Consider the following 18,219-nt stretch of genomic DNA (forward strand, 5'->3'; position numbering starts at 1 on the left):
AGAAGAGGAATCCAGATGGTCTGTGAAACGTAAGTGAACCGCTGATGATTTATCTGTGGTAGACCTATCACAGAACATGTGCTAGGCTCACTGAGTGCTCAGGCTCTTGCTTCACTATTTACAAGGCTGTCTTAGACTTCATGACTCCTAATCCTTCTTACCCACCTCCTCAGTTCTCTTTTTAATGTGGAATTTGATGTGAAGAGTTTATTATTAACACTGTAAGCCCAGCTATAACGAACACCAGTCAACCAATGACCATACCCAAAATGGGATCAACTTCCAACCAAAGCCCTCTGATTTCAAACATTTCTATGCCAGTCAGATAGCAAGGAAGAAAACATTGATATCATACCATGCTCTTTTTCATTTTTATCCTGTTTACTGAAGTTTACACATATTTATAACAGCTATTCTATAAGGTGGGGCAGTTTTAAACTCAATTGGGATTAATTATGTGTAAATAAATATTTGTAAATTTGCCTTTAATTTAACTGGTGATAATTTAAACTATGCATTTTAACAAAATAAGTCAGTGAAAGTGTGGAGCTACGGGAAGACTCCTGGATTAAAGAGCCAGAGGATCTGGGTTCAAATCCCACCTCTCTTCCATTTACTACTGATGTGACATTGGGCAAGTCACCTAACCTTTATGTACCTCTCATCCCTACTGAACTAATAATAATTTGGTCCTCTCAAGTTACACCTTTCCTTAGGGTTGAGTTTTCATCTTCCCACTCTTCTGTCAGGGTCAACATTCCAGAAAAATGCCATTTCAACCCTCATCCAGCCCTAATTCTGTGATCGTGTAATCAAACAAACAAATAGACAGAAAATAGGTTTGCCTTGTGTGCCCTTCAAATCCATCTCAAGAGCTATTTCTTTGTGTTTTGTTATCTCTTGTTTTTTTTAATGGTGCTGTTTTGTTTTGTTTGGGGGTTGGGCTTTTTTTTTGAGGCAATTGGGGTTAAGTGACTTGCCCAGAGTCACACAGCTAGTGAGTATTATGTGTCTGAGGTCAAATTTGAACTCAGGTCCTCCTGCTGCTCTATCCATTGCACCACCTAGCTGCCCTGTGGTAGTGTTTTTTTGGTTTGTTTGTTTATTTGCTGATCTTCCTCAAGTCTTTCCATGTTTCCTTGTATTCTTTATACATATAAATTTTGTGGCAGCATATTATCGCATTACGTTAATATACCATGATTTATTCTTACCATCCTTTAATTGTTGGACATGTTGTTTGTTAAGTTTTTCAGCTATAGAGTAAAGTAGCCATGGATTTTTTTTTTCCTTTTGGACAGAAGGCTGAAGACACATCCTTAGGGGGAACTTCCATATCTGAGGGTCAGGAGGAAGATGAAGAGCCAGCAAAAGAGGCAGAAAAGGAGTAGGCAGAGAGTTAGGAGACTCATGATGCCGTAGTATAAGCTGTCACAGACGTTCAGGGAACAGAAGGTACTGTCAGCAGCACCTGATGGGATCTGGCTTTTGCTGCTGGGGCAGCTCAGTGGTGCAGTGCATGCTCTCACTGGGCCCAAGTTCAAATGCAGCCTCAGACACTGTGTGACCCTGAGCAAGCCATTTAAACTCTGTCTACTTCACCTTCCTCATCTGTGAAATGGGAATAATAATATCCCTTTCTTGGGTCAGTTTTCTGTTTTTGCCATGACAGTGTGATTTGATTTCCAAAGAGGTCAAGCGCTTCCTAGCTTTAAGTGTTTCTGTCATTGCTCGGCTGTATTGTCTGTAACAGAAACACATTTGGAATGTTTCTCTTTTCCCTTAGAAATTATAATTCTTAAAATATTGCTGCTTTTAAAATTCTCACAACCAGATTATATGATTTAAGCAATTGAATAATGTATATACAATTGTCTTACCTCTCAATTAAGGTATTTATATAAGACACATATATGCCCACACACATATATATACATACATGCATATACATGCACACAAAACACATACATGTATACACATCCACATGCAGGTACATACACATGCACATACATACATATAGGCATGCACTCATGTGTATATGCATGCATACATGATGTGTATATGTACATACATATTTGCATGCCCACACACAATGCACATGTGCACACACAAAGACATGCATATATGCATGCATTTGTATATACATACAATATACATGTACATATATGTACACATGTATCTATATATAATGCACACACCATAGCTATGCACACATATGTATATGCACATAACACAGTATTCTTATACACGTGTATACATATACACATGATGCACATGGTAAACTGCACACACTCACACATGTTCATATACACTGCATATTTATATAAACACATGAACACAAATGTGCATATACACACATACATGGTGTATATATACACATATCATTTGTTATGAGGATCAAATGAGACAGTATCTGTAAAGTGCTTAGCAGAATGCCTAGCACATAGTCAGTACTATATAAATGTTAGCTATCGTCATCATCATCATCATCATCATCATCATCATCAGCTACAGTAAGGTCAAAGAGCATGAGGACTGAAAACAGACTTTTAGATTTTTCAATGAAGCCATCATTCATCACATTAGAAAGGGCTGTTTCAGTGCGATTGCAAAGATGGTTTTCATCTTGTTAAGAGTATGTGTGGTGAAGGTTTAGAGGCAGTAAGTAAAGGCCTTGACAGGGAAGAGAGTGGGGATGAAAATTTAATGCCAAGGAAAAGGATACTGTCAACGCACTTGAGAGGCCCAATCAGTTAACTTAAAGAAAATACAGTTTTAGTAAAGAAAAATATTTTCTCTCCCTCCTTCTACCCCCAAATGAATTTGTTCTTTTTCTTTCAGGAGCCAGAAGATGAAGTATTTCTTGCCATTGCCAAAGCTATGGAAGAGATGGTTGAAGATAATGTTGACTGTTATTGGCTTATCAGATGCTTTGTGAACCAATTAAATAACAAGTTCCGGGATTCCTTACCCCAGCTGGTGAGAAGTGTTTTTTGATCTTGGGGGGGGGGACACTGGGGCTAGCAGGTGTCCTAGAGCTACTGTGACCCTTTAGGGCTGCTGCTCGTGAGAGGTGATTCCCCCAATCACCTTATTTGTGGCCCACATCCAAGTGTCTATAGAAGGGGGCTTGTCTTAGACACACAGCTGAGTTGCTATCTTTATATTGCTTAGGATAAGGAATGGTTCTTTGCCTTTTCTTTGTCATAATATCATAGTATCTTAGGTTTAGAGCTGGAAGGGACTTTGAGGGCATCTAAGCCAGAGCCAGGCAGATCGAGGCCTGAAAAACACCCAAGTGCAGGCTGAACCAGATTAAAATGTAACTGGGAAATGTTTAACAAAATAATGAAAATACAACATATGTAATGTTCATTTGTGATTTTCTAAGTCATTCCATTAAGGCAGCTAGGTGGTGCAGTAGAGAGAGCCCTGGGCTTGGAATCAGGAAGACCTATCTTCATGAGTTCAAATATGGCCTTAGATAGTTACTAGCTGTGTGACCCTGGGCAAGTCACTTAACCCTGTTTGCCTCAGGTTCCTCATCTGTAAAATGAGCTGGAGAATGAAATGGAAAACCACTCCAGTGTCAATGTTCCAAAACCCCAGGTTGGGTCACAAAGAGTCAGACACAACTGAACATGACTCAGTAGCAACAACAAATCATTCCACTGCTAAATCAACCCTCTTGTTTTTACAGTTGAGTAAACTGAGACCCAGAGATGTTGAGTGACTTGCTCAGGATGATATAAGTAATAAGAGGCAGAACCAGGATTTGAACCCAGGTCCTCTGACTCAAGAGCCATTACTCTTTCCACTCTACCATGATATCTTGCCATCTCTTTTTCCTGTTTCTTACTCCTTTCATTTTCTCCATTTATTCTGACACCTTTTGAGGCATGGCATGGTAACTGTGCATAAGGATATATATGAATAAGGATGACTATGTATAAGGATAACAAATAAGGATGAGGATATTTATTGATTTGATTAAAATAAAACTTTATTAAGTATTACTGTGAGGTAATTCTTATTTCTTAACTCAATTATAATCTCCAGAATTTGCCAAGGCTTCCTTAGCTACTCTTCCTGTGTAATCCAGTGACTTTGGACAGTTCACTGTTAACTCAAGGTGAAACACCAGGTTGCTGGGGCAACCACATTTGAGATGCTTATTCTTTTAGATTCTTGAAGTCGAAATAATGGTATAGTCAGCACTTTTAAAGGAAGAACAGAGAAAATTGTGTCATCAGAAAGGTAGTGCACTTGTAATCAATGGTAATTTCATTTTTGTCCGAGGCATTTTACAGGTTTCAAACTTCCTATGGAACCCAATATCAGTAGAATTAAATGGTTATGAGGTTTTTAGAAAAATCTTTGCTAAGCATAAAGAAAAGCCAGCCCGTGATTGTGCTGATATTTGTCTTTGTCCTAAATTCATTTATTTAAACTTTTATGTTTGGTTAAGCAGTGTGAGCTTCTTTTTCTTTTTCTTTTTCTTTTTAGACTTACAATATGGGTTTTTCCTACCCATTCTCTTACAAATGCAGAGTTATCATTATCCTGTTATCTTCTCAGATTTTTAAAGCCTTGCCAAACAAAATTGCAATCACAAAGCAAAGATCATTCTAAAATCTTAGGGAAATAGGTACATGATGGATAGAACAAGGACATTTTGGCATCAGAAAAAGGACAGCACACACCCGAGCACTCTAAGTATATTTTAATGTTCTGATTCACTAGATCTCACCAACACCTTCTCTTCCCGTCAGAAGGTTTACTGAAATCTTGTTTTCTCACAGATGAACTCACTACCATATACAAAAGGACTTTGCCAAAATTGCATAAAATTATAAGGCACAAAAGAATTTCATAGGTAATCTCAGGGGATCTGTGAAATTTTTCCCTCCATAGTTTGGTAATTTTACTTCAATATAACTAGTTTCCTTTGAAATCCTATGTATTTTATTTTCTATATTTTTGTATTTATGCATTTATTGTTCTGAGAAGGGGCCTACAGTCTTTACCACATTGCCAAAGGGTTCTGTGAAACAAAAAGGGTTCTTAACCCTTGATCTATCCCATCTTAGACTTATATAATGGTCAGGGGGTTGCCTTCCTTTCGGCATAGCTATGCTAAGTCCTTAAAGATTTTCATGATAAAAAAAAGGTTTTTATAAGCAAGCTTATTGACTTGTTTCTAGTTATATTCAATAAACATTAGGTCAGCATCATTGTCCATGGTACTAGGCTGAGTATGGAGGGGGAATACAAAGACGGATGAAAGTTCTATTTACGTTCTACTAGGGAAGGCAACATGTGCACAAATATATATAACACAAGATAAATAGTAAAGTAGGCAAGAGACAAGTCAAAAGTTAACCTAAATTATAGTCCACTGTGCAACTAAAACTATTTCCTGTCTTTCCCCTTCCCTTTTTCCTTTCTTGCCCCCAACCCATTCATTGATGATATGGCATAGTGGATAGAGATCTTGAGGCAGGAAATTCTAGATTAAAATTTTACTTCTGATACTTAGTAGTTATGTGATCATAGATAAGTCATTTTATCCCTCTGAGTCTCAGTTTCCTCCTTAATAAAACAAGGCTAGATTTTTGTCCTCATAAATTTTGTCCTCAAATATTTATGACAAAATGAGATTAAAATATGTAAAGTACATTGTAGACCTTGAAATGCTATATAAACGCTGCCGTATTATTATTAATTATTATTATTATTATTATTGCTACTGTTAATATACATATTTATGTACCTAATGGATATATCAGGCTTAAGTAGAATAATGTTTGTAAAGCACACTGAAAACTTTAAAGTGCTTGGTAAGCATCAGCTATTATTATTTTCTTAAATTCTACTCATTCCTTCTTCCATATGACATATGACATTGAAAACCTATGCTAGAATTGTACTCTACTGCTTTGAAGTGATGTGGATTTGACCTTTGGTTCTCAAAGGCCGTGCTCATCACCAGAACTCGGTGATGAAATTTTGCTTGCGGCCCCTCAGGAAACTGTCAACTAAGGCCTTAGTTGACTTAGTGGAAGTCTCAGCGACCTGTGCCCAAACTCAGGAAAGCTTTGAAAACGTGGGAGACATCATTGAGACCATAGTAAATATAGTCTTGGAACAACTCTCCATTGATTGACCAAACTAGAATATTAAAATATGTAAATTTTGATGTTTCCAAGGTGCTGATTTAATATCTTTTTTTTTTAAATGCATCTTAATTTGTTGTTGTCATAACTGTAACAGCACTTAAAAAATTCTCTCCTCCAAGTCTTGCAGACTTCTGCTAACCTTTGGTGGTTTTCTTTGCACTAATTATAACTAAGAAACACAAATTAAGGTCATGGAATTATAGAGCATTTTAAGGTCTACGAAGCACTCTACATATTTTAGTCTCATTTTATCATGATATATGAGGACAGAATTTATGAGGACAAAAATCTAGCCCCATTGTATCAATGAGGGAACTGAATCTCAGAAGGATAAAATGACTTACCCATGATCACATAACTTAGTAGATCTGTCATTTTGTAGATTGGGAAACTGAGAGGTTAAGTGATTTGTACAAAGTCACACAGCTATGTGCTATCTGAACTGGAACAAGGACCTAGGTCACCAGTGACTCGAGGTCTTGAACCAGTAGGATTTTAGGATTATAGATTTAGAGCTGAAAGGACTTCAGAGGTCTCCTGGTCCAACAATCTCACCTTATAGATGATGATTCTGAGGCTAAAAAAGGATCCTTCCAGCCGCATGTGTTTCTCTCTTCTTTTCCAGTTTTCCTGAACCTCCCTTCTCATGTCCCATTTCTTATCTTTTTCTCTCTTGTTTCTTCTTCTGTACTTTTTATATCCTTCCTCTAGACTTGAGTCTTAGAGCTTAAAAAAAGGACTGCTGAATCAGGTTAGTCTGACTGATAGATTTTTGCTTGAGGGGACTGTGTCTGCCCAGGTCTAGATGTGTATAATATTAGATTTTTAGCTATTTGTAGCACTTGCTTTTATTTAACACTTAGAAGATTTTCAACATGTCCTGCATATCAGCTGATGTATTTTATATGATTGGAAATTTCTCCCATCTCTTTCTGTCTCCTTTAGCCAAAGGCTTTTGAACAGTACTTGAATCTTGAAGATAGTCGTCTCCTGAATCATATGAAGACATGTTCTGTGGTAACCAAACTGCCTTATGATCTGTGGTTCCAGAAGTGCTTTGCAGGTTGTTTACCTGAATCCAGTTTACAGAGGCAAGTATTTCTTTTGAAGGTCTTGAAGGCTTGGGTTCTACCGTTGATCAGTGTTGCTAGCTTGTATTAGGCATCTCAAACTCAACACGTCCAAAGCAGAACTCTTTATCTCTCCTCTCAAGCCCTTCTCACATCTGGAGTTCTCTTTCTGGCAAAGGTTTCTTTCAGTTTCCTCAGCTCATAACCAGTATCATCCTCAACTCCTCACTCTTCCTCACACATATACTCAGTCAGTTACCAAATCTTGCCAGTTCTGTCTCCACAATATTTCTCTTGCATCTGACCCCTTCTCTCTACTCAGGGCCTCATCACCTCTCATCTGGAAATTGCAACATGTCCTGCTAATTGGTCTCCCTGCCTTAGTCTCTTTCTACTCCAGTCAATCAATTAATCAACATTCGTCATTCAATAAACATTTAATAATCATTTACTATGTGTCAGGCATTGTACTAAGCACTGGGGATACAAAAAGAAGAAAATAATAGTCCCCGCCCTTAAGGAGCTTACAATCTAATGGAGGAGACAACATACAAACAAATATATGGAAAGCAAGCTATATGCAGGATAGATAAGAAAAGAACTGACAGAGGAAAGGTGCTCTACTTAAGGAGGGTTGGGGAAGGCTTCTTGTAGAAGGTGGGATTTATCAATCAATAAACATTTAATAAATGCCTACTATGTGCCAGACACTGTGCTAAGAGCTGGGGATACAAAAAGAGGCAAAAAATAGTCCCTGCCCTCAGGAAGCTTACAATTTGATGAAAGAGACAACATGCAAACAAATGTATACAAAGCAAGCTATATACAGGATAAATAGGAAATAATTAACATTGGGGAGGCATGAGAATTAAGAGGGGTTGGAGAAGGCTTCCTGTACAAAATGAGGTTTTAGTTGGGACTTAAAGGAAGACATAGAGGTCAGAGTCAGAGCAGAGGAGGGAGAGCATTCCAGGTCTGGGGGACAGGCAGAGAGAATGCCCAGGCTGAGAGGTGGAGTGTCTTGTTTGTGGTAAAGCCAGGAGGCCAGGGTCACTGGATCAAAGAGTACCTCTTGGGGAATAAGGTGTAAGAAGATTGGAAAGGGGTGTATGTGTGTGTGTGTGTGTGTATGGAGGGGTGCGGGTGCGAGGTTATGAAGGTCTCTGAATGCCAAACAGAGGACTTTGTATTTGATCTTGGAAGTAAGAGGAAACCACTAGAGTTTATTGAGTAGGGGGTTGACAGGATCAGACCTGTGTTTTAGAAAAATCACTTTGGTGGCTGTATGGAGGATGGATTGGAGTGGGGAGAGGCTTGAGGCAGGCAGAGCCACTAGCAGGCTATGGCAGTAATCAAGGCTTGAGGTGACGAGAGGCTGTGCCACGGCGGTGGCTGGGTCAGGAGAGAGGGGGCAGGGCATATTGGAGAGAGATTGCAAAGTTGAAATCGACAGGTCTTGGCAATAGCTTGGATATGGGGGGGAGGGGGGAGAGATAGTGAGAAATCCCAAGTTGATTTTTCCTACGTGCACATTTGATCATGTCATTTCCTTCCTCAATAAACTCCTGTGGTTTTCTATTGCCTTTAAGATCAAATATAAACTCTTAGCTTTTAAAGCCCTTCGCAGCCTTGCCCCAGCCCACTTTTCCAGTCTCATTGGACCTTGCTCCGCATCCCACACTCTGGGAAGCAGCTCAAAGAACCTTCTCTCTGTTCCTCATACAATACTCCGTCTCTCATCTCTTTGCCTTTGCTGTGATTGTGCCCCATGCCTGGAATGCACAGTCTCATCACCTCTTGATGATGTTGATGTTAATAATAATAATAATAATAATAATAGCCAGAATTTACATTAACATTTTAAGATTGGCAAAATGCTTTACAAATATTTTATTTATCTTCACAACAACCCTGGGAGGTAGATGTTATGATCCCCATTTTATGGGTGAAGAAACTCATCTGCGAACAGAGGGTTTAATGACTTGACTAGGGCCACGCAGCTGGGAAGTGTCTGAGGCTAGATTTGAACACAGGTCTTCCTGACTCCAGGTTCATTGCACTCTACTTACTGTATCACCTAACTTCTTCTTTTAATCCATAGCTAAGTACCACCTTCTATCTTCGGAAGTCTTCCCTGATTTCTCCCTAACCACTCCTGCCTTCCTTCTTGTACTACCTTTTATTTAACTACTTCTTATTTATTTGTATTTATTCTGCATATATTTAATAGGTATCTGTTATCTCCCCTGTTACAATGTAAGCCTAGTGAGAATGAAGATTGTTTCATTTGTAGGCCGCTAGGTGGCACTGTGGATAGAGCTCTGGACTCAAAGACTTCCATTCAAATCCTGCATCAGATCCTAACTAGCTATGAGACCCTGGGCAAGTCACCTCTCTCATCTTCAGTACCCTCATCTGTAATAAGGGGATGATAATAACAGCAGTTATCTTCTAGGGTTGTTGTGAGCATCAAAGGAGATTAATATATGTGAAGCACTGTATAAACTTTAAAGCAATATATAAATGGTAACCATTACTATTATTAATATCAATATTGCTATTAATAAAATAATAAATAAAATTTAAAAATAGTAATATAGCCATTCTGATTATTAATTATTATTACCAATAATAATTATCATTCATTGTATATGTTGCCCCAGTGCCCAGAAATGCCAGGCATATGGTTGATTGAACAAGGTCCTCACAGGACTGTTTCTTATTTTTCATGGTATTTTCCTTATCACCTGGTAAAGTGCCTTGAACACAGTAGGCACTTTGTAAATGTTTATTAAATGAATAAAAGAACAAATGAATGAGAAGAGGATAAACCACAGTCTTCTGCCTGTCAAATAGTGTATGAATTTTCTCCTAAGGAAAAAAAATTATTTGAAAACATCATTTTTTTGCAAACAATAAAATGGTACTATTTCTGCTTAGTAGTAAGATAGTATAACATTGCATGATTTATTATGATTTCTTATTTGAGAGCCCTCACATCATAAAGGGGCAGCCAGGTGGCACAGTGCTGGGCCTGAAGACAGGCAGACTCGTCTTCATGAGTTCAAATCTGGCCTCAGACGCTTAATAGCTGTATGACCCTGGACAAGTCACTTAACCCTGTTTGCCTTAGTTTCCTCATCTATAAAAAGAGCTGGAGAAGGAAATGGTAAATCACTCCAGTATCTTTGCCAAGAAAACCCCAAATGGGGTCATGAAGAGTTGGACACGACTGAAATAACTGACCAACAAATCACAAAACTCATAATAGACATAATTTCTGAGGATTTACATAGAAGAGCTACTTTTCTTACTCACGAATGTAGTGGAGCTCAGTTCTGAGAATAGATTTAGAGACATGTCACTTCACTGCAGTATCACTATGAGCTGGTTTATAAAGAAAATGAACTGAACATGAGGATGCACTTCCAAACAACATACCAGTCAATCAATGTGTATTGAACTATAAATCTAATTTTTATTGTTATCTTTTGTTTTTACAATACCCTAATTTCTGAATGCATCCCTTCCCCTACCCAATGATCTATCTTAAATAGCAAAGAATCAAAAAAGAAAGATTTTCTAAAAATCAGTTCAGCAAAATTAACCCACACATCAACAACATTGGATGGTGTGCGTAGTGTTTCACACCTATTGTCCTCCATTTCTACGAAGAAAGGAGGGAAGTGTGTTTTTGTTTTCTAAATTCTTCTCCAAGGCCAGGCTGAGTCATTATAATCACACGGGTAGTGTTTTTCTTCCATTTACCTTATTGTAGACATTGTGTATATTGTTTTGTTGGTTCTGCTTATTTCACCATTTATCAGTCCATGTAAGTCTTCCAGTGCTTCTCTGTATCCATCACATGCTTCATTTCTTATGGCTCAGTAATATTCCACTATATTCATGTACCACTTGTTTAGCCATTCTTCAATTGAGCATCTGCTTTATTCCCTGTTCTCTGCCCTACAGAATAGGTTGCTATGAATATTTTGGTTTATATGGGAACTTTCTATAATTGAGCTCTTTGGGATATATATTTAGCAATGAAATCTCTGGGTCAAAGGATATGGCCTCTTTATTTCCTTTCATAGCATAAACTTAGGCACCAGTTTCTTTTGTTTTGAATTAATTACATTTAAAAAAATAAATTTTATTATTATCTTTTGTTTTTGCATCACCTATATTTCTCCATATATCCCTCTTCCTTCTCTGTTACAGAGAACCATACTTTATAACAAAGAATAAAAAAGAGGGGGAAAACCTGTTTTATAAAACTAACTGATATATGGAAAAAAATTCTGACATGTATAATGTACTACCCTTATAGTCCTCCACTTTTGCAAAGAACTGGGGGAAGACAAATCTCCAATTTGAAAGGGAACAGTAGAGATGAGATTTTTACTAGATTTATTGTAGACTGGCATATCTAGATGGTGTTTTTCTTCTTTGCCTTCCGATTTCTAATCATATCTAAGGTAAATTCAGTTGAATTTGAAATGTTTCATGAATGTCAATTTTGAAATTTAATGATGATTCTCTGGCAAAATTAATAGTTAAAACAAGGAATAATTTTGGATTTTGAGGGAATTTCAATAACTTAAAATTCAGCAGTATCACTTAATTAAATATTTTGTTTTTGTAGAGTTTGGGACAAAGTTATAAGTGGTTCCTGCAAGATCCTAGTTTTCGTTGCTGTGGAAATTTTGTTAACTTTTAAAATAAAAGTAATGGCATTGAACAACGCTGAAAAAATCACAAAGTTTTTGGAAAATGTAAGTGTTCTCTATCTTCATTTGCTCATTTAGCAATTATTTCATAGAATTATAGGAGCATAGATAGAGAGCTGGAGACAGCTAAGTGGCTCAGAGAATAGAGCACTAGGCTTGGGCTCAGGAAGACCCAAGTTCAAATTTGGCCTCAGATACTTATTAGCTGTGTGACCCTGGGCAAGTCACGTAACCTCTGTTTGCCTTAATCCACTGCAGAAGGAAATGGCAAACCGTTCCAGTATCTTTCCCAAGAAAACCCCATAGATAGACAGTATTGGTGTGCTATGGCCCATGGGGTCACAAGAGTTGGACAAGACTGAATGACAAAAGATAGAGAGCTAGAAGGGGCCTTAGAGATATTCTGATCCAAACCTTTTGTTCTATAGAGGCATTTGTTTTATTTTGACCAACAAAACAAAGTACATACTCTACCTAACCAGATTCTGCCAGTACGCAAACTATTACTCCCAATAATAAATTATAGTATTTGTTGGATAATAAAGCATCTAGTCAAGAAGAAGGCTATAGATATTATTAATCTGGATTTTAGCAGGCAGATGACAGTTTTTCATGCTATCCTTGTGAACAAGATGGCAGGAGGTGGGCTCGACGACACTGCAGTGAGGTGTATTTGAAGTTGGCTGAATGACCAGTCCCAGAGTACAGTACTAGCTTAATGGACCACTATTGGTTTTGTAAAGGATCGTGAGTGTGTTGTCCTAGGGCCCTATTCTTGTCCCCGTGCTGTTTAATGTTTGTATCAAGTATTAGAAGAAGGCGTTGATCACATTTTTAATCAAATTTGCAGATGTCACAAAGATGAGAGAGATAGCTAACATGTTAAATGACAGAGTGAGGATCTAATACAGTCTTGACAAGCCAGAGCATTGGGATGAATCTAATGAGATAAAATATGATAAAAGATAAATGCAAAGTCTTGGCCATTAGAGTAGGGATGAATAGAGGGCTGAACTTGCAGTCATTCAGATGCTGGCTCAAATCTGGCCCCCAATATTTATTAGCTGTGCAATCGTGGGCAAATCACTTTCCGATCAACAATGCCTTTGCTTTGATGGATAGAAATCCTACCCACCTAAGGGAATCACAGATGCTTGATATATTTGTGTCAATGTAAACTCCTCTTCTTGGGTTAAAAAAAAAAGCGTCAAAACATATTAAGTAAAATAAAATAAAATTTCCTAATGCTCAAAAAGAAAAAAAAGCAGCTTTGCAAGGATCCAGGTTACAGGGAGGGGGAAGCTGTGGTCTCGAGGTCACATGGCTTTCTAGGTTCTTGGGTGCAGCCTTTTGACTGAGTTCAAGTTTTATAGAACAAATTCTTTTATTAAGGGGATTGACTTGCCCAGGGTCACACAGCTAGTAAGTATCTGAGGCCAGATTTGAACTCAGGAAGATGAGTCCTCCTGACTCCAGGCCCAGTGCTCTATCTACTGTGCCACAGCTGCCCCCAACATAGGGCAACCAAAAAATCCCCCCAAAAAAGAAAACAAAAACCCTAATTTGGTCTTCAGGTATGTTAAGAGAGGCATAGGGTTGAAAGAAGGAAGTAATAGTTTCGCTATATTCCGCCCTAGGCAGACCCCCACTGGAGTATAATGTTTAGCTCTAGGTATCCCTTTTTAGGAAGGACTGTAAGCCTCCTTCCTGGATAGTGAAGGGCACATGGATCATGCTATTGGAGTATCAGTTGAATGAACTAGAGATGTTTAGCTTGGAGAGGAGGTGATTTGTGGAGGTCACACTAGCTGTTGTCAAGTATTTGAAGGGCTATAATAGAAGATGATTAGATTTATTTTGCTTTGACTGAAAAGGCCGAATTAGGATCAGTGGTTGAAAATTGTAAAGATGCAGATTTCACTTCCAGGTAAGGAAAAACTTCCTGACCATAAGAACTGTCCCCAAATGGAATGGACTGCCTTAGGAAGCCGTGGGCTCCCCCTTCACTCTATCTAGAGTAGGAGTTCTTAACCATTTTTGTGTCATGGACACCCTTTTGGCAGTATAACGAAGCCTGTGTAGCCCTCTCAGAATAGTGTTTTAAATGCATGAGATAAAATATATAGAATTACCATGGAAACCAATTATATTTTAATAGTAAACAAAATTTAGAAAAAAAAAACTAATAAGTTTACAGACCCCAGGTTAAGATCCCTGCTCTAGAGGCCTTCAGTTAAATACTGGATTGTTCGTTCTTGAGGATGTTTAGAGGGGATTCCCAGGTGTGATTGGGACCAGATGGCATCTGAGGAAGTTTCCAACTCTGACATTCTGTGATTCTTCCTCGATTTCCCCACTCTTCCCCCAAAGGAACTTGGTATAAAATTGGTCTATGTCTTAGAATCGGATTATACACAGCGTCCTTTGGAGGTGATGTCCTGAACAACATGCAGTCATGGATTTGGGGGCATGCAAAATGGGACTGTCTGCCTAGTGCAATCTTTGCTTACAACTTGAGGTAACTTGGCACAAATAATTTCTGTTAATGGAACAGGAATCCTTGGAGGTTAAATAGAGTCTGGGGGGATCATTCAGATCCTTTACTGTTTCCAGTTTATTAATGAGCAAAAGCCAATGTCAGCTAGAAACTACTGATTCCCAAATAAACACACAATATTCCTTCTCTCTGTTGTTCAGAATCCCCTCTAGTTAGATGGAGTAGCAAAAGGGGATTCACAGGGATCTGGGAGCTGTTCCCCTTTTTGCATGGGGACATTTCTTGGACCATTGTTTTTGATCCTACTTCCTTTATCTCCCCCTTGGGTGGTTATTAAAAGACTGTCGGAAAGAACTTTCCATACCACAGCAAATGGGATGTTTTCATAGTCTATACTGTGATTACAAAAGTACAGATTTCCATACCCTTTTTTTTTCTTTCTGCTGTTTCACAGATCCCTCAGGACAGTTCAGATGCAATTGTGAGCAAAGCCATCGACCTGTGGCATAAACACTGCGGGACTCCAGTGCATTCCATGTGAGCCTTTCCCCACCTTTTAAACATTGACCTGGTGTACTCTGACTGAATGTGTGCTTTTCAGAGGCTGACTACAGATCACTGTAAACATTCTCCTGAGCTGACTAAAAATGCATTGGAATTTGTTTTCAATTTTTGTTTTTGTTTTTGTTTTTATGTTCTAATGTTGAAAATGTAAATATTTTTTCAATAAAACTATTTAATTAGAACACCTGCTATTTCTGTGATATGAATCAGGGTGCTTTTGGGGAGTTCAGGTACAGATTCACTTCCCTCTGGCAAACATTTATTAAGTGCCTAGGATTTGCAGTTGCACTGTGCTAGGTACTGGGAATAAAGGGTGAAGAAGGACATAGTTCTTACCCTCAAGGAGCTTACCTTTCACTAGGGGCAACATGACAAAACTCAGTGTTGGAAGAGTATTTTTTTCCTACTTAATAATATTTTATTTTTTCCAATTACATGTAAAGATAGTTTTCAACAATCACTTTTATAAAATTTTGACTTCCAAATTTTTTTTTCTTCCTCCCTCCCTCCCTTCTCCCCTCTCCAAGACAGCAAACAATTTGATATAGGCTATTACATGTACAATCATATTAAACATGTTTCCACATTAATCATGTTATGAAAGAAGAAACAGAACAAAAGGGGAAAACCACCAGAAAGAAAAAAAAGAAAAAATAGTATGCTTTGATCTACATTCAGACTCTTTGTTCTTTCTCTGGATGTGGACAGCATTTTCTATCATGAGTCTTTTGGAATTGTCTTAGATCATTGTATTGCTGAGAAGAGCTAAGTCTGTCAAAGTTGGTCATCGCACAATATTGTTGTTACTATGTACCTCCTGGTTCTGCTCACTTCACTCAGCATCAGTTCATGTAAGTCTTTCCAGATTTTTCTGAAATCCACCTATTCATCATTTCTTATAGCATAATAGTATATACCACAACTTGTTCAGCCATTCCCCAATTGATGGGCATCCCTTCAATTTCCAATTTTTTTTTTTTTGGCAAGGCAATTGAGGTTAAGTGCCTTGCCGAGGGTTACACAGCTAGTAAGTGTCAAGTGTCTGGTCTGAGGTGGGATTTGAACTCAGGTCCTCCTGACTCCAGGGCCAGTGCTCTATCATGTGCCCTGCCTAGCTGTCCCTAATTCCAATTCTTTGCCACCACAAAAAGAGCTGCTATAAATATTTTTGTACATGTTAGTCCTTTTCCCTTTTTTATATGATCTCTTTGGGATACAGACCTAGAAGTGGTATTGCTGGATCAAAGGGTATGCACAATCTTATAGCCCTTTGGGCATAGTTGTAGGAGTGTTTTTTAAGGGCTGCTAGGAAATGCAGCCCAGTCAGAATGAATGCATTAATAAGCAAGGCAGGAACGAAACTTCTCTTGCCACTCTGATTAGCATCAAGCTAGTTACTTTCTAAGGTCTATTTCAGGAAGGGAGAGCCACTTCCTTTTATTAAAGCTTCAGAATTTGGCTCTTTGTTGGTATAGTACTTGTCGGTGAAGGAGCTGACTCTCTGTAAGTTTCAGCTTGCTAAAGATACTTTTTTTTTAAAAGATATTTACATTTTTTTCCACTCAGTTGCAGAATGAAACATTTACCAAATTAACTCTATCTAAATTCACTTTGTTGGAGAGAATATGTAACCCACACAACAATAACAATAACAATAGCTAGCATTTATATAGAATTTTATGATTTGCAAAGCATTTTACAACTATCTCATTTTATTTTCAAAACAACTCTGGGAGGTAGGTGCTATTTTTGTGCCCATTTTACAGATAAAGAACCTGGGGCTGAAAGAAGTTTAGTGATTTTTTTCAGGGTCACTTGGCCAGATTTAAATTTAGGACTTCCTGATTCCAAGTCTAATGCTCTATCTACTAAGCCACCTACCTGGTGTTTGTCCAGTTTGAGACTTTCTATTGATAGATAACTAAATGCCCTGGGATGTAACAGCATGTACTGAGAATGAAAGAAAGCAAATTAAGGTTAATAACCCCTCAGTTGCCTTGTACCTGTGGTGACAGCTGTGCATTGAATAGGTTGCCCAGAGCATGATACTGAGTTGAATGAAAATGTGCCTTTTCCTCTTCAGACTTGGGATGGGGGAGGGGGAGAGAGAAGGAACAAGCGTTATCAAGTACCTACTAGATGCCACTGTGCTAAGCACTTACAAATTCTATGTCGTTTGATTCTCACAACAGCCCTGGGAGATAGGTGTTGTTATAATCCTCATTTTATAGTTGAGGAAACTGGGGCAGACGGAGATTAAATGACTGCCCAGGGTCACATAGCTAGTAAGTGTCTGAGACAGGATTTGAATTCAGGTCTTCTTGAGCGTCCCACTTTAATCCACCCTCTACTCAGTCGACCCAGTACTCTATCCACTGCGTCACATAGCTGTCCTTGAGTATAAAAGACTTGGCATAAAAGATCATAGCATAGAGAGATATCAAGCCAGCTCTCAGATATGTGGTAGGCTGGATAGTTGAATTGTTTCTATCAAAAAAAAAAAATATGAACTATTTGTGCCCAATGTGTGGTAGAGCCTTTTGAGTTTATATCGGTCTGATTAATCACAGTTGGACACACTGTACTTTGACTCCAATACAGTGATATCACAGTGATATCATTTTGGCCTCTTTGAGAACACAAGACAACAAGCCAACCAAAAAAAAAAAGAAAAGAAGAAATGAATTTCAAAAAGAATACAAACTAGATTTATCATAATTCTCCTGTGTATTTTACTCTACCATGGTATGCAAATGACTGCTCAGAAAGATGACACAGAGGAACAGAGTGTATCAAAACAGCTGTTCTTTCTGAACATTATCATATGTCAGAGTTTTATATTTGTTAAAACAAAACAAGTTGCTGATTGCAGAAAAATCTCTTTAAGTGTGTAACTCATGACCCCAAATGGCCTCCCTACCTCAGGCTTATATAGACTAGACTCAATCTTGGGCTCAGCCCTAAGAGATCTCATTTTATCCCCTCCCAGAGTCTAGTCTAGGAAAATATAACTTGTGTTTAATTTGTGTTTAGGTTTCCAGGTCTTCTTCAGGCACTCAAAGTAGCAATGCATATGTCAGGTACAGGACAGCCTCACAGAAAATTAAAAAACAACATAAAGGATTCATAGGAGCCCATAAACAAAGCAGAAAACACATAAAGGGACACTTAGAGCAATT

At 38.2% G+C, this 18,219-nt stretch overlaps 1 protein-coding gene across 2 annotated transcripts in view; it reads left to right on the plus strand.

The window, feature by feature from the left end:
• Positions 1–15,189, plus strand: part of LOC114050164 (TBC1 domain family member 7) — a 30,293-nt gene extending 15,104 nt beyond the window's left edge. For both annotated transcript variants that reach the window (XM_027871886.1, XM_027871815.1), the window contains exons 5-8: positions 2,842–2,979; positions 7,125–7,270; positions 11,895–12,024; positions 14,931–15,189. In XM_027871886.1, coding sequence (XP_027727687.1) covers positions 2,842–2,979; positions 7,125–7,270; positions 11,895–12,024; positions 14,931–15,017 — 501 coding nt within the window. In that variant the 3' untranslated portion in view covers positions 15,018–15,189. The remainder of the gene's footprint in view (positions 1–2,841; positions 2,980–7,124; positions 7,271–11,894; positions 12,025–14,930) is intronic.
• The last annotated feature ends 3,030 nt before the right edge of the window (positions 15,190–18,219 follow it).

The sequence above is a fragment of the Vombatus ursinus genome, unplaced genomic scaffold (genome assembly GCF_900497805.2).
Source record: "Vombatus ursinus unplaced genomic scaffold, bare-nosed wombat genome assembly UNPS02000577.1, whole genome shotgun sequence".
Lineage (NCBI taxonomy): Eukaryota > Metazoa > Chordata > Mammalia > Diprotodontia > Vombatidae > Vombatus > Vombatus ursinus.